Below are 18132 nucleotides of genomic sequence, written 5' to 3' on the forward strand. Positions count from 1 at the left end.
TTTATCTCGGCTAAAAATTTTCGATAATTTGTATGGGAGCTAAAATTTAGCGCGAGCAGCGTACCAGGCTATAGGCTAAAAAAGTGAAAAAGTACAAAAGTGAAATTTTCAAACGCAGTTTTGTATAGTTTTTCGGGCTCAAAAATTAAAACAAATGATGCAGAAAGCTTTTTTTTGGTCTAAAAAACAATTTCTATACTCTTTTCCACAAAACAATTGCGCTAGAAAGAAAAAAAATATTTTCACTTTTTGTACTTTTTCAAAAAGTGGTGAATGTAGTTAAGCCTTTAAAACAAAAATTTTATAAAAAGTAGGTAATCGCCCTTAATTTTTAGCCATTCGTATAACAGTTTTAGAAATGTCAGACTGCCATCTATCGGTATATAGCAGAATCTGATATGTCACACCCTATGTGTACAATTTTGATTTTCTTGTTTTTTGTCTTAATTATTTTCGTAGAAAAATGAAAATAGAAGAAAAATGTTTTGATTTTTGTTCCTGTTACGAATTAAAAATTCAAAAATAAGAATTTTACATTTATTCATTACAAAATTGACGAGAATCTGACCACAAGATGTTTGGTCTAGCCGAATCCCAAAAGGATTCTTTTTTGGAGCAAACAAAAAATGCCCGAGAAGAAAGGGCTTTGGAAAAGAAAAGGGATAATGCAGCAATTAGTATTCAGTCTTGTGTGAGGGGATTCTTGGCCCGCAAGAAATATAAACAAAAGATTTTGTAAGAATTATCTTCTACACACGACCTAATTAACTTTTATCTATGCTAATTACATAAATACATTTTTTTGTTTTTTTTTTTTGTTTTTGTTTAAAGAGATGACTTCGATAAAATTGTGACAAATTTTCAATCGGATGAATGTGACCAAGAGTTGAGTCCTTGCACAGAAGTTTATGCTGTGGCAAGTTGTTTTTTGACACTGTTCCAACCAAATGATTTGGGTCAACGAGAAAGATTCGAAAGGCTCTGCAGATATGTCAACAAATCAGTTGAGTCGGAATCAATGAAAACAAATTACGCGAGTTTGTGTTTGCAGAAAAACTCAAGGTAGAAGGAAGCTTTTGTCATCTTTTATTGGTTTATGTAAATTGATTGTTTCTTATAGCTTGCAATGGATCGCACACATTAAAAAGTTATTGAACTATTGCTGCCTGGTCATGGAAACACTCAAACCAGGTAAACCTAAATACACTTCGCGTCACTTGAATAGAAACAACAATTTTTCTTTAGAAAATACCGATTGGCGCTTCGGTGAGGTAACTTAGTAGATTTTTGGTTTTGCATTTTCAAAGACGAACTTTTAACAAACAATGTTGTAAAAACAAAAAACCCAAAACAGAAACCGTATGGCTACTAGTTGCGTTTTTTCGCATTACTTCACAAAAAACAGTGTTTTTTTTGCGTCACTTGAATAGAAACAAGCTCTTAAATTAGATAAAAATGATAAAAAATCATAGACAACACTAATTTTTGTGAAGCAGTCCTAAACTTCGACATTATGTGCACATTATAACCAATAATGGGCTACGAGCTACCATTAGGCATCACAGAAAATGCATAAATAGAATTAAACATTGAAAATGCACTTGTACTGTACACAATCGGGGACCTAATTGGAGAAAGTGACTATAGTGTTTGGTAACTTCTTACAAATTAAGAAAATGACATTTTCTACAATTTAAGGTTTGAATAAGTGAAATAAACTTTCGTTTTCATCCGGAATGCATCTGTTTTGTTTCTATTGCGTTGTTTTTCTCTGAACTATCCTTGTGCAATCTCTAAGAGGGTTGTTTTTCCACGTTCCTAAACTTCCCAAGAGCTTCTTCCATTATTTCTTTGTAAAAGTTTGCATCTTTTTTCAAAGCGTGAAGCTTCAATTTTGCTATTGCACATCATAAAAACAAAGTGTATTACTATAACACATTTTAGTGCCCTTTGGTGGCGATGCGATAAAAGTTATTCTTTCATAAACCAATGAAATAGGACTAATATTAACGTGGTCCATCTGAGTTGGTATGTTTTCCTTTAAAAAACCACTCTTTACCTCACTTCTTTTCAGTTCGAATGCAACTATAAAATAGTTAACTTTTTTGTAATCTTAGTAGAACTTAAAATGTTGTTATTTTGCATTTTGAGGCTTTTTAAATGTTGTGCACCTTTTATAACTTCCATGATGGAACAAACCAACACATTAAGATCGCACTAACACCACGTTTTTAACCGATTTTAGCGGCAAAGTGAAGGAAATTGCTGCTAGTTTTTAAATTATTTTTTTTTCTCTGCTCTTGATTTGGGTCTCACCTGTCTTATTTTTTTATTCAATCACTAGTTTACGATATTTCAAAAATATTCTCATGCAAATTTGGCAAATTTTCCAATATCTTTCGCGATTTTGCATAGTGCAAGTGCATTTCCAATGTTAGCTGCTATTTATGCATTTTCTGTGATGCCTAATGGTAGCTCGTAGCCCATTATTGGTTATAATGTGCACATAATGTCAAAGTTTAAGACTGCTTCACAAAAATTAGTGTTGTCCATGATTTTTTATCATTTTTATCTAATTTAAGAGCTTGTTTCTATTCAAGTGACGCAAAAAAAACACTGTTTTTTGTGAAGTAATGCGAAAAAACGCAACTAGTAGCCATACGGTTTCTGTTTTGGGTTTTTTGTTTTTACAACTTTGTTTGTTAAAAGTTCCTCTTTGAAAATGCAAAAACCAAAAATCTACTAAGTTACCTCACCGAAGCGCCAATCGGTATTTTCTAAAGAAAAATTGTTGTTTCTATTCAAGTGACGCGAAGTGTAAATGATATTGAATATATAATTTTAAGAAGTTTAGTACAAATGTATTAAGGGCCATTTTATTCACTATGACTCAACTTCGGGCAAACTCTTAAGTTTACCAACTTTAGAGTCGACTTCAACTCAAATCAAAATCTAAAGTTGATAAACTTTAGATTTAGGCCCAATTTATTCACTCTCCATTATTTTTAAAGGCTCCATTAAAAATTATAAAACTGTCAAATCGCATAGAAATTTTAAAATTTCCCTTTTTTAATGGCGATTTTAAATTTAATGGAGTGTGAATAAATTGGACCTTAGAGCGATTTTATTCACAAGAAGTTGAATTCAACTTAGGGATTTTTATGTCGTTTTCGTTTGGCTCTCCGGAAGCGTCCGAAATCATTCAGAAGCCTTCTGAAAGTGTTTTATTCGCTCGAATGACGGAACGCTTCTCAGAATAAAAATTCTCTTCTCGATTTCAAAACAGAATTCACTCAAAATCACTAATATTTAAATAATTAAACGTCAAACCACTAGTACAAAATCAAAATATTTTTATTTGATTATTCACAAATACAGATATAAAATTTCAGAATTGAGTGGAAGCGATTCAGACTGTTTTATTGCATTTCATAATGAGTTAATCCTTGAGTGAAACCAATCGAAAACGACATTAGTTTCAACTTCGGAATTTGTATTTATTCACTGATAGTTGACATTTTCAACTTTAAATTTTCAAATCTAGAGTTATGTCGTTTTCGATTGGCAGTCCGGAAGCGTCCGGAATCATTCAGAAGGCTTCTGAAAGTGTTTTATTCGCACAAAAATGACAGACAGAATGCTTCTTAGAAGCGAAATTCTCTTCTCGATTTAAAATCAGAAGCACTAATACATGAACACTAAAATGTCAACAAAAAAATACTCAATCATTCTTTTTTTGTTGTCATTCAAAAATTTATTATTTAATGAAATTAAAATTAATTAGAAAGTTAAAATGGGTACCTTAATGCAATGATATATTTTTTTAACCATTTTCTTCTTCATCGTCGTCTTCAGATTTATAATTTTTCATAATTTTTTCGTTTGGAAGAAAAAAAAATAAAATTTATTTGACATTTGAAATTTCACAAACACAAAAAAAAAACAGAATTGAGTGGAAGCGATTCAAACCGTTTTATTGGATTTCAGAATGAGTGAATCCTTGAGTGAAACCAATCGAAAACGACATTAATTAACTTTGGATTTTCTCAACTCCCGAAAATATCCAAAGTTTTCGAACAAACTTTAGATTCTACACTTCAAAATGTCATTTTTTAAATTTTATTTTTGTTACAAAAGGTTGTCAGTCTTAAAATATCGTAAGAAAAAGAAGAAAAAACTTATCAAAATAAAATTACATACTTCTTTTGGAAAATCGGCCGTGTACCTAATTCAAATAATTACTGAAGTTGATAACATGGAAGACCCTTTGTTCAAAAATTCAAAACGATATCTTATTTTCAAATATAGTATGCAAATAAATGTAGTGATTTCTTGAAGTGAATTCCTTATTATATACGTGCGTATATAAATGCGTAAAGTTGAATGCAAATACAAAAAAAAAATTGTGATAAAAATTGTTGTTTGTTTCTATTTCATATTTGTCTATTTATTTTTGAAAAAAATAATTTTTCAACTGGCGTTTCAAACATCGATTTGTAGTCAACTCAAAAGTTATCAAACTTTGGAGTATCCTTCAAGTTAAGGAATAGTGAATAAAATGGCCCTTAGTATTCGACATTTGAAAACTCCAACTTTCAGTGAATCAAACCAAATTCTCAAGTTGAAAATAAAAATCCTAAATAATCCAGTCAAATAAGGGTTTAACCTCGGAATGAATGTTAGTAGAATTTTTTTTTGCTCAATATCTTCCTTTTGCCATTCTATAACATATCTCAAAAGTCTAGAAAAATCTCATGTCCGCTTGTCGCGATTTCAAGGTCAAATCGCGAAATGGAGATTTTCAAAATTAGCAAAAATAGGCTATGGTATTATATACACATATGATACATGATTTCAAGGTATTTTTTAATGTTGATTCCAAAAAATCTAAAATCAAGACAATCTGACGTCTCTGGAAAAAGTTACACCTGTTTTTCATCTGTCAACTCATATTATTATAACAGTTGCAAACTTACTGCCGAAAAACCCTTAAAAGTTATGGTAGATGAACCAAATTTTGCATGAAGATTTTAGAATCCATCATTATTAAAAATCAAAACAATCCATTACAAAAAATATATATAACTACGAAATAATGGCATTTTTTTGATGGAGGGGCAAATTTTAGGATATGCACTAAAGAAGATTCTTGTTCATCTTAGGAATAAGTGCTAATAGGCTGATTTTTTCATTTTAATCTTTGTTTGGATGTTCTTTAACTACCCTCAAAAATCTAAAAAAATCTCATGTCCGCAAGTCCTAATTTTCTTGGTTTGAAAATAAGGTGCAGATTTTAAAAAATTAATAAGAAAAGTTTAAATTTTTATATGTATACCAACATAAGCGACATGATTTAAAGGTATTTTTTAACACTTATTCCAACAAAACTCACAAACAAGTCAACCTGACCATCCCTGAAAAGTAATGCACTTTATTCATGTTGATCTGACACAAATATCTGAAGTGTAGTTTTTCAATTTTTTTAAAATCTGCACCTTATTTTCAAACCAAGAAAATTAGGACTTGCGGACATGAGATTTTTTTAGATTTTTGAGGGTAGCTAAAGAACATCCAAACAAAGATTGAAATGAAAAAAATAGCCTATTAGCACTTATTCCTAAGATGAACAAGAATCTTCTTTAGTGCATATCCTAAAATTTGCTCCTCCATCAAAAAAATGCCATTATTTCGTAGGTATATATATTTTTTGTAATGGATTGTTTTGATTTTTAATAATGATGGATTCTAAAATCTTCATGCAAAATTTGGTTCATCTACCATAACTTTAAAGGGTTTTTCGGCAGTAAGTTTGCAACTGTTATAATAATATGAGTTGACAGATGAAAAACAGGTATAACTTTTTCCAGAGACGTCAGATTGTCTTGATTTTAGATTTTTTGGAATCAACGTTAAAAAATACCTTGAAATCATGTATCATATGTGTATATAATACCATAGCCTATTTTTGCTAATTTTGAAAATCTCCATTTCGCGATTTGACCTTGAAATCGCGACAAGCGGACATGCGATTTTTCTAGACTTTTGAGATATGTTATAGAATGGCAAAAGGAAGATATTGAGCAAAAAAAAATTCTACTAACATTCATTCCGAGATTTACCCCTTTTTTCTCCTTATTTTACTGTATTAAAAGTTATATTCAACTTCGACTGAATAAAATCGCCCTAAAATATTTATAATAATGATGTATATAGAGGTTAATGGATGGAACCCAACTCATTCAAACATTTTTTGTAGTTTCTTTTTCTTTAATTAAAATGTCATCATATTTGAACAGTTCCAGATCTCAAAATTATTAAATAATGTACAAATTTTATATACCTTATGAAAATTCAAAATTGTTTGCTTTATTAAACTAAATTATATACCATGTATATTAGAGTGGTCCACGCTTGTATGGGAAAAATAAAATTTTCAAATAAACGTTGGAATTTTCAGCCTCTTATCTTATATAGAAGGGGTGCTGATCGCTATTGAAAAATTGTATTATTATTATTACTTCTCACTTTTTTTTCGAAAAAAAAAAAAATATTTTGTATGTTTCATAAAGACAAGTGAAACTTAAATAAAACATTTTTTTTTTTTCAAAAAAAATGAAGAAAAAAAATCAAGATTACCTACAAAACATAAAAGTTTTACTGTTACTAGCACCCTCTTGCGGTTAGGTTAGCGAATTGAAATTTCACAACGTTAATGTTGTAGATAAGTGAAATAAATTTAAGGGGTGGCCCGACCGAAAATCGAAAAAAATATTTTTTGGACCACACTAATGTATAATAAAAAACTATGTAATACCTTTCGTGGTATGATGCATTTGTCTACTCGTGTCAATGAGGTGACTTTAGAGTCCGATTTGGGACGATTCGACAACTGCCTCTTGTTATTTTGTTTTATCTAGTTTTACATAAGTACCTAATCACAATGTGTACATTCTGAAAAATGCCTTGAGCAACACTCAAATATTATGTAACTAGTTAAGTTATCTTATAATTTCTACACAAGATATGTAAATCTTTTTATAAATATTTATGCATAAGCTGGACCAATTCCAAGTCAGCAACAACACCTAGCCTTAGTATTATTACTTAAAAAATATGTATTTGATAGAAAGTCTCAATAAAATTTGAATTGAATTAACATTGAGACTCGTAATGAAAAACTATATATGGATATTTAAAAATATGTAGGTACTTAAATTTTTTACTTGCGATATAGGTACTATAGGGCAAGTTTAGGATTCGTAAAAAAAATCGAACTCGAGATAACAATTTTACATGACATTGCGATGATGTAGAATGCCAAAAAAGTGGGTCCGGCAATTCTGTCTGTCTGTCTGTCTGCAGCCTAAACGAGTGAAGTGATTTTCTTCAAACTTGGTAGTTAGCAGTTTTTGGTGATTCCCTAGAGGGGAAATTGAAATTTTTTTTTATGACCAAAACTAACGGTACCTACCATACAGGGTGTCCCAAAAGTAATGGATCAAACGAGGTATGCTGATAGGGGATCTTAAGGGCTCTCAGAATTTGGTAACTTGTTCATCCCAAATCCTTACGGTTTTCGATTTAATGCAATTCTTGTGAAATTTCGAAAAATCTCTACTTTGCAACAGTATTTTGCTTCCTACGCCCATTATTGATTTTTGATTTTTTAAATTCTTTTACAAAAACATTGCCAAATAATTAGGAACAATTAATTAATCAAAATATTTTGTATTCCATACGCCATTTTGCTGCAAATTAACTAACAGTTTAAAGTTTTATAAAAAATCAGTTTCTTACTTTTTTTTTTAGAGCAACACCGTTAAAAAAATTTGTATGGTATGAGAATGGTTTATTATTTTAAAAAGTTGCCCTGTTATTGCAGTTTTCAAAAAAGTATAAAAGTTCCCAAAGTTGCAGTTGGATCGCAAAATATTACAATTTGAATTCAACAAAACACGGTTTTTCAGAGCAAAAATACAAACAAAAATAGAGGCTTTTGTTCAAAGAAAAATAAACAAATAACAGTTCGAGAAAATGTGTTTATTTTTGATTGTTTTTTGTTCTGAAAAACCCTGTTTTGTTGAATTAAAATTGTAATATTTTGCGATCTAACTGCAACTTTGGGAATTTTTATACTTTTTTGAAAACTACAATAACAGGGCAACTTTTTAAAATAATAAACCATTTTCACACCGTACAATTTTTTTTTTGCTGTGTTGCTCTCAAATAAAAGTTAGAAATTGACTTTTTATAAAAGTTGAAACTGCTAGCTAATTTGCAGCGAAATGGCGTATGAAATAAAAAATGTTTTGATTAATTAATTGTTCCTAATTATTTGGCAATGTTTTAGTAAAAGAATTGTAAAAAACAAAAATCAATAATGGGCGCAGGAAGCAAAATACTGTTGCAAAGTAGGGATTTTTCGAAATTTCACAAGAATTGCATTAAATCGAAAACCGTAAGGATTTGGGATGAACAAGTTACCAAATTCTGAGAGCCCTTAAGATCCCCTATCAGCTTACTTCATTTGATCCATTACTTTTGGGACACCCTGTATAACGGAAATAGAAAAGTTAATTTTTTTCAAAAACGGCTCTAACGATTTTGATTAAAATTTTTGTGTGTAGTACTACACATAAGGGCCAACTTTTTAAATAAAAAAAATATTTTTTTGTACCGTTATTAACGGTACCTGTCATAGAACGGTTTTTTTTTGTTTCTGAATATCTCGTACAACATTAACCCGATTTAAATGAAAATTTTTATACAAAAGTGTGTAAGTAAAGATAATATTAAAATTTTAGAAAATTTTCAAAAAACGCATTTTTGGTTTTTTAAAAAATATTTCAAAATTTTTTTTTGAAAAATCAATTTTTTGAAAACGGATCAATGAAAAATTTTGAAATTTAATTTTTATGTGTAAATTAATTATTTCTTCACAATGGCATACCAACTTTTTTTTTGAAGAATGTTAAAAAATTTTTATATACAAAAAATTATTTTTTTAAAAAACGGCTCCTACAATTTTCGAAAATTTTTATACGAGAAATAAAATGGCATATTTGTTTTTTATTTTAAGATAATTTAAAACGGAGTTTAATTAATTATAAAAACAGATTTAATTTTTTTATACTACTTATGAAATTTCTTCAAAATATCAAATTTTAAATTTCTTGAATAAAAAGCTTTAACATTATAGTTACTTTAAGCATAAGAGCAAGTACGTGCGACCCCAGTCGTGCAATTTATTTTTTTTTGATGTATTATTTTTATGTGTTTATTATAATAAAAATAAGGTGTTCATTATAATTAATTTCCTGTTAATGACAGACACTATTTTTTTTTAAAAATACTTTAACATTTTAATTTATACAAAACTATTAAAAAAAAACGGCACTTACAAAAAAATTCTTTAGTAAAAGGCAAAACTTTCCATAGGTGCATATGACAAAATTTTATCTAAAACACATTAATATTTTCTATTTGTCTTACAGAAAATCATACTGATAGCATCTCATTGACTCTGTATTTGCACACTTTGATTGTATTCACATCGCCAAGATCATGGGCTTTGATGCACAACAAAAACATGGATAAGATTCAACCAGCTTTACAGAAAATATGTTGCAATATACAAGGATATTTGATTAAAAATTCATTTTTCCATTCAATGAGGGTAATTTATAAATTCAAACAACAGAAATATGTTTATAAAATTTGTATCTTATTTTGCTAGTGTATAATGCTTAAAGGATGTGTTCGTGAGGAATTATCTTTGAAACCAGTTTCAATTAAAGCAATCATCACCTTATGCACACGGCCACTTATTGATGGTGACTTCAGTGAACCATTGGTTTCGAAATTTCTAACCGAAATTTTATCTATCCCTGCGTTGATCTTACATTTGGAGTCGAATGCACCACAATGCGTAACCCAGTTGCAATCTATGAATATTCTAAAAAGAGCATTAAAAATGTCAGAAACTTCTGGTTGGCATAAAGAGTTTGTCAAGACATCATCGGTAAGGATTAGGAATCTAAGAGAAAAAACCATAAACTAAAAATTAAACTACACTTTTCAGGGAACCAAATCATTGGCATTTTTAGGTAATCTTGTGAACCTTTTCCACATCGAAAATACAGACGAAGCTCGTTTGCTAGCATATCCTCAAATGACTGTAAGTTTAACCTTTTATACTGTAAGTCAACCTTTTTTACGGAGTTTATTTCGATTTCAGGAAGTAACAACTTATATTTTGGAAAAAATCCCAGAAAGTGTTGGTACAAAAGGAGTATTTTCACAATGGCATGATTTGCTTGGCTGGTATACACCATCACAAGACACGGCCCAAAATCAAAATGTTCCTTTGTTAAAGAAACAATTTCACATGCTTTGGGGTCACAAATGTATAAAATTGCTGCTCGGAGACGTTCTCAAAGAAATCAATAAAAACTTTGAACGCCTCGAATTTCAGCCTCCTCCTCAAAATTCTAGTAGCAATTTGTTGCGTCGAGCACTTGAAAGAAGTTCAACCAAAGGAAGTTTAAATAAAAATGGAAAACAATGGAGAAAATTGGATTCACCAGAATTTATGATGGTCGCAAAAGTTTGTTCAATGTTTTTTGCTGCACTAACAACACTATCACAATTGAAACTTGACATTTTATCAGGTAATGTATTACATGAGTTTTTTTCTATTAAAAATAGACTGTATGTCATAATCTTTTTTGGAACAGGAATATGTTATAATGATTCAATACTATACGATCTTTGGCAACTTATTACTTCGGTTGGGCAGTATTGTGGTATACGAGAATTTGCAGAACTTTTAAAAACCGATCCCACCGGTTCCCAACCCCAAATTTATATGCTTATGCTGTTTTCGGATTGTATGACGCATTATGTTACGTAAGTTCAAAAAGATTTATAAAATTATGGGATTTTCTTTCTTGCTACAACGTACGTAATTAGTTTTCTGTGTAACTTCCATACAGTTTTTATTGTATAATTTTTTTAACAAAAAATCTCCGTTATGTAAAAAACAATCTAATCTCATTTCGTGAGAGTTTTCTATTTTTTGTTTTTTTTTGCAGCTTTGATGACTTAAAATATTGATCGTCTTGGGTTATAGTTAATATTAGGTTTTTGTTAGATAATCTATGTAATGTAGACAGAAAAAAAAAACAATTTTTTTGCTTTACTTTGCTGAATTTGTTCATAAAAAAATTCGAGGTAAAAACAAACGGTCAAGAATTTACAATAACGTGTGTGAAAGTGCATTTGCAAATAGGTGGAATTCTAGCCAAAAATCGAGATCTGAAAAATTAGATCTCGGATAAAAAAGAAAGATTTCTTTTGTCAAATAGAATTTGAGATACGAGTATTTCTTAGGAGATCATAAATAAAATTAATCTTTTGTGACAGATGGAAATTCACATAAAAAGCTATATAATGTAACTTTTAAAAGAAAAAATCATACAAAAGGAGAAACCACCTTTTTTTGATTTTTTTAAGTTTTCATTTTTCTGCAATAAGCTTCTAAGCGAGATATAAAAAACAAACAAAAAACAACTTTAAAAAAATCGTACAAATCATCTGTACCAAGTTTTAAGAAAATTCGTAAACCCATTTGGTCTGTAGAAAGGTGTACAGACTACAGATGCACTTACAGACGCAACGATGCACAGACCGATACGGGCGTCTTGACATTTCCCCATCACGAAACCAATACAAATTTTTTTTACATGAGCCTGCTTTTAAAGCTATTCGACAAACTTTTTTTTTTCATAAAATAAACTGGTAGGTAGGTACTCAGTTATTTGATGAAATGCACCTTCCTAAATTTTTATTTCAAAATGGTGAATCGACTTACCCTAGGTGTTTTTCGTGCAGTTTTCATGTAATTCACATTTTGAAGTGCGAAATTCCCTACGGATCTTACTACTTGCACTAGAAACAATATTCAAAATACAATCCGATTTTCACAAAATTTTGAATTTGATATTTTGAAAACCATTAAGTCTACAGTGACTATTTTAGCCTTAAACTATAAGAAATATAACCAGCTTCAAGTTCGTCACCTCCAAAAAATCATAGTTGTTTGAAAACCAAGTTTTTTTTAGATTCGATTTCGATTTTTTTTAGATAACATTTTCTGCATTCTTGAAAATTTTGCGTTCAATACCCAAGGCCGAAAACTAAGGATGTTCATTGGGCCATGACTACCTATAACAAGCTGATTTTAAGTGTTGGTTTAAAATCTGTGAAAAGTTCTTAAGAGTGTATAAGAAAATTTAAAAAAATAACTTTATGTCAAATTAGATTAGCTACAATTACATGAAACATTTTTCTTTTTTTTTTTTTTAAATAAGTATTTGCAATCTTCGACCCCATATAAGAGGACTAGCAGACGGAGGAAACTTCAGAACTTTTCGCATATTGAAAACCACCTCATTACTAACCCATTTACCAAAAATCAGTTTGTTACGATTTTTTTCCTTGGAAAAATGTTTTTAAGATTTTCCAGTTCCAACATAAACAAATAGAAGATTTTAGTGCAATTGTACTAGTTTTTTTTCTGCACCAATAAATAGGAAGTTTTCGGTCACATTTAAAAAATAATTAATTTAAAAATAAAAAAAAAGTTAATTTCCGAATTTTACGATATTTTAAATTTAATTTAATTTAACAATTCTAATGCCTTTTTCTGTTAATTAAAAACTTATTAAAATTTTATAAATAAATTACCGTTACAGAATCTTGGACGAGTACGAGATGTACACAGAACAGAAACCATTTTTGTTAAATGACTTTGTTGGATTGTCGCATTTCTTAAACAATTTTTTGTATAAGATTATTCAGGATAACATTTTAGGTATTAAATAATAGAAAATAAATTTTCTTTAGTTTAAATCAAATTATATTTTAGATCGAAAGAACTTGACACAGTTACCGCTTTTTGTATCATTGCACACCCTTCTACTCTGCCTTTACCGCAGAGATTGCCGTAGACCTTTTGCCCTGCCAAATCATTGGCTTATACAAGAAATCAAACCTTCGCATTTTCTAGCCGACTTGGAAAAAGGAAAGAAGCATGCACAAATTTTATTACAAAAAATGCCGCACATTATACCCCATGAAGATCGAGTAAAGCTATTTCGTCGATATGTACAAAACGAAAAGGCAGTTCTTGGTCTTACTGAATCAGCATGTGCATCGCCAAGATCAGCTTTAATCGTCATACATAGGGAACGAATTGTTGAAGATGGATATCGACAGTTGGCAGCATTACGTGCACATGCCTTAAAGGGTGTTATTCGTGTTAGATTTATTAATCAGCAAGGTCTTCATGAAGCTGGTATTGATCAGGATGGTGTTTTCAAAGAATTTCTCGAGGAAACTATCAAAAGGGTCTTTGATCCATCATTAAATTTGTTCAAAACAACATCAGATGAACGGCTTTATCCATCTCCGATATCATTTGTCCAAGACAATCATTTGCAACTCTTTGAGTTTGTAGGAAGAATGCTGGGAAAAGCTGTTTATGAAGGAATAGTTGTTGATGTTCCATTTGCATCGTTCTTTTTGTCACAACTTCTGGGTCAAACTCAACAAGCTCTTTATTCTTGCATGGATGAATTGCCATCTTTAGATAATGAACTCTACAGAAGCTTAACTTTTATAAAACACTACAAACAAGATGTATCAGATTTGAATCTGGTTTTCTCGGTTGATCAAGATGTTATGGGAAAGATTGTTACTCATGAGTTACATCCTGGTGGAAAAGGACGTGGTGTTACTGATCATAATAAGTTAGTTCATAGAGGTTTTGAAAAGTTTATTTTATTGAATTTGTATTTTCAGAATCATATACATCCATTATATGGCCTACTTTCATATGCATACGCAAATACGTGAACAAACAGCTGCTTTCAATCGTGGATTCCGTAGCATTGTTAACCCCGAATGGTTGTCTCTATTTTCTGCCCCTGAACTGCAAAGACTTATATCCGGGGATACGGTTCCATTAGATTTGAGAGACTTGCGCAAGCATACACAATATTATGGAGGATTTCATGATTCTCATCGGGTCGTTGGATGGCTATGGGATATTTTAGCTAAAGACTTTACAGAAGAGGAACGAAAATTATTTTTAAAGGTAAAAAATTTGTAGTCATTTGTTTAGTATTTAAACTTTTTCTTGTCATTCAGTTTGTAACAAGTTGCTCGAAACCACCTTTACTTGGATTCGCACATTTGGAGCCTCCATTTTCAATACGTTGTGTTGAGGTAGGCGACGATGAAGACACTGGCGATACCATTGGAAGTGTTATTCGTGGCTTTTTTACAATTCGCAAAAAAGATCCTCTCAATAGACTTCCAACTTCTTCGACTTGTTTTAATTTACTAAAATTACCAAACTATCAAAAGAAGTCCACACTTAGGGACAAGCTTCGCTATGCTGTTTGTAGTAATACTGGATTTGAACTTTCATAGTCGTGCAATAGAGGTAAATCAAAACAACACTTATCATTAAATTTGATTTACATACTTTGTTTTTCTTTAATAGAAAAAGTATTTGGACACATCTTGTTGATTTTTTCTCAAAAAAAGACACTGCATGTCTTCTTGTTTGGACATAATCTACTCATAAAATTATTTATTAATAATAACATTATAATATGAATGTACATATTGGTTATGTATCTGTGATAGATTAAATTGTGTTATTAAAAGTGAATGTATATAAAAGATTACAAAATATGTTTGTAAGGATAAAATTTAAAAAAAATTGTAGGTATACATAATTATATAAGCAAATAATATTTATAAATATCTATTTCATATAAATAAAAAACAAAATATTTTTAAAATTTGTTTTATTATAATTCAACATAATTATATGGATTATTAAAGGCGAAGCTTTTTTATTTAGAAAGAGCTAAGCAACTTTTTTAAAAGGGCAACTTCAATGCGGTAATTTGGTTTAATTTGTGTGCTGGTAAAAATTCCCTAAATTTCTTCAAATTTATTCATTTATAAACAATTTAAAATTTGATTAAATACTTTTCATTGTCCTTTTCCTTCATTTTTACTCCAAATCGCGTCGGCATCACCAAGTTATCAAGAAAATTCTTGATGCTTTTTTGTTTGATATTTGCGCATCAGTTTATCCAAATTTGCAATAATGAACGATTGACTTTTAGGGGATGGTATTTATTTGCGTTTATGAACGTGCTACAGGAATGATCGCAAATCATCTCTGCAGTGATGCGTTTGTGAGTTTCCACAAGCATTCAAAACTTGATCAAAATTCGCTTTAAATAGAAGTTACGCATCGAAGTTACATGTAGAATCGGCAAGAAAAAAGCAAAATGGAAATTCCGCCGACTTAAAACAAGTTGTATTGAAGGTCTGTACCGGATGCATTTCAAAGGACACGACAAAACACAAAAAAGGCCGCAATCTCATAGGGAGCCTCTCGTGGTAGACAAACTAATCTAGTGCAGATAGTAAAAACGATTACGTTCATATATGTGAATTTTTGATCATATACTCATATTCATTTTTTTTAAGATTTTGGAAAAATGTACAAGGGATACCCCTTACCTAATAAAAAGGTATTTTCAAAAATTTCCTTTTGGAGGTCTGGTTTCTGAGAAGCAGACCTCCATCCAAATATTTTTTTTTTGCTCTTTATTTTTGTTACATTCCTTAGTCGATATCTTTTGACCAAAGTCTCGAATTTGGTTTTGAATAAGTTTATGAGTTTATAATCAACAGATCTATGCGTTCAGGTAAAAAATATATAAATTAATTTTTTCAGATTTTCGATTAAGAAATTTTCGAGAAAAAAGTCAAGTCAAAACTCTAAAGATTACGGGCGCTTTCATAAATGCATGGTTGCGCAAGTCTGACGAATGCAAAGCTTTCATTAATGCAAATGACAAATGTCAGGTGTTCATAAATGTAAAACGCAAATATTTGCAGCGCAAATGAAAAAATTCCCATGCGCAATGAATTTAAACTTGAAGAAAGAAGGAACATGGCGTAAAAAATGATACAGCTTTCCTTTATTTCTCAATTCTATCAAAATTTTGAATAGAAATTCATAATTCAAGTCAAAATAACAAAAATAACCCCGAATTTCTTGCATATAATAAATTTGTAAACATTTGGAATAATGTTTAAAAAAAAAGATTTTTTTCTTAAAGGATGGAATTGGTTTATTTTGAAGAAGAGGCTGAATTGAAACTTCAAACTTTTGACAAAAGACCCAAATCAGAAAAAGTGTTCATAAATTCAAAGTAAAATACATGCGCACATAGTTTTTCTGACATTAGTCTGATCGCAAATGACCGCATGTAAACAAAGCAACCATGCAATTATGAAAGCACCCTACATTTTTAAAAAACTTCCTCGAAATCCACCGAGTGAGACATCATAAGGAAGGGTTCCTTAAGCTCTTCATAACTGAAAACCAATAGTTTCTTGGAGGCCTGGTTCCTGAGATATCTCCATCCAAACTTTATTCTTTTTCTTACACTCAGAAACCGGTATCTTTTGACCAAAGTCTCGAATTTGGTTTTGAATCAAAGATATGAGATCAAAATCAACAGGCCTATGCATTCAATTAGAAAAATTTTTTATTTATTTTTTTTTTAAGATTTTCGAGAAAAAATCAAGGTTAACCACTTGCCAAATTACAAATTACATTTTCAAAAACTTCCTCCAAATCCATCGAGTGAGACATCATAAGAAACTCTATTCATAACTGAAAACCAATAGTTTCTTGGAGGTTTGGTTCCTGAGATATTTCCATCCAAACTTTATTCTTTTTCTTACACTCCGAAACCGATATCTTTTAACCAAAGTCTCGAATTTGGTTTTAAATCAAAGATATGAGTTCAAAATTAACTGGCATATATGCATTCAATTGGAAAAATTTTAAATTTATTTCTTGTCGTGATTTCAACTCTAAAAATTGGAATGGTCTTCACCAGAAGCTAAAGCTCAAAAGTTTGTTGGAAAAGCTTGAGAATTGATTAAACTAATTTAATTTTAAATTTGTTATTAATCGATTCCACTTATCTTCTGGTACTAATATGAACAAACTATATGATTTAATTTAAAATCCATCTTGCAGTTTTGCTAATATAAGGCTTTTCATATGTGTATAATTCTGTACTTCAATTTTAACTAAACATTTTTTTAAAACTTCTTGCTAAAAAAAATCCTACCAATAGGGCGTTATTTTATGATCCAATTGAAAGTGATCAAAAGAAAAGAAATTCCTCTTGAACTGAAGATGATAAGAAGATAATCTTAAGCGGCAGCATTTTATGTTTCATCGTGATAATAATACTCTGCCGCCTGACGCCGCTGCTGCCGCTACTGATAGTCGGCAAAAATATACTATATGAAACAATTTTAAGATAACTTCACATCAATGATTTTGTTGTAAAAAGTAATTGATATTCAAGCAATTGTTCATCTTCACGGTATCTATGGTTTGTTTTCAATTGTTTTTGTTCAGAAAAAGGTGTATAACCATTTAACGCCCTATTGCACATTATATGGGGATTTTGCCTATCGAGTACATATTGCACCCTAAAATTTCACATCTAAACACAGAAAGAAGGATATTTATCCTCTAGGTCTAGACCATAATCATAATCCTAGATGAAAGCGGATCTATTCAGAACGCATCAGGTATGAAGAATGTTTTTGTCACAGGTTGTGTGATCTTTGCCGCTTTGAACCTTGTTGAAACATATATGGAAGTCACGCGAGTGTATCTATATGTCCTTTGCGTATGCTTATATGGATAGTATACATATATAAAAAAAAAACTAAGTTTGTTTTTATTACAGAAATTTAAGTTATCCATAGGAAGATTGAATACTTTCTTCAAAGCTAAAATACAAATTTATATTTGAGCCGAGGATCTGATAAAATGTTTCAATTACCTAAGTAATATTTTCATAAATTAACTAAGTTCGTAGCTCAGCTCTTTCGTTTTGAAAATCAACTATAGCAAGTTAAGTAAAGCAAACTGAACTTTTCGTGTTTTAATAACTAAAAAACACATTTTTTTTGTATTTCTTACATGTTTGCTGTAGAGAAGACAAA

At 30.2% G+C, this 18132-nt stretch overlaps 1 protein-coding gene across 1 annotated transcript; it reads left to right on the forward strand.

The window, feature by feature from the left end:
- Positions 1-418: 418 nt before the first annotated feature.
- Positions 419-14825, forward strand: LOC129910009 (ubiquitin-protein ligase E3B). Its single transcript, XM_055987230.1, has 13 exons — positions 419-735; positions 832-1062; positions 1121-1191; positions 9495-9676; positions 9737-10021; positions 10082-10177; positions 10238-10670; positions 10737-10908; positions 12756-12874; positions 12929-13811; positions 13864-14158; positions 14212-14509; positions 14570-14825. Exons 1-12 carry the CDS (start codon positions 575-577, stop codon positions 14494-14496), a joined length of 3213 nt encoding a protein of 1070 aa, XP_055843205.1. The 5' UTR covers positions 419-574; the 3' UTR covers positions 14497-14509; positions 14570-14825.
- The last annotated feature ends 3307 nt before the right edge of the window (positions 14826-18132 follow it).

Source organism: Episyrphus balteatus, chromosome 2, assembly GCF_945859705.1.
Source record: "Episyrphus balteatus chromosome 2, idEpiBalt1.1, whole genome shotgun sequence".
Taxonomy (NCBI): domain Eukaryota; kingdom Metazoa; phylum Arthropoda; class Insecta; order Diptera; family Syrphidae; genus Episyrphus; species Episyrphus balteatus.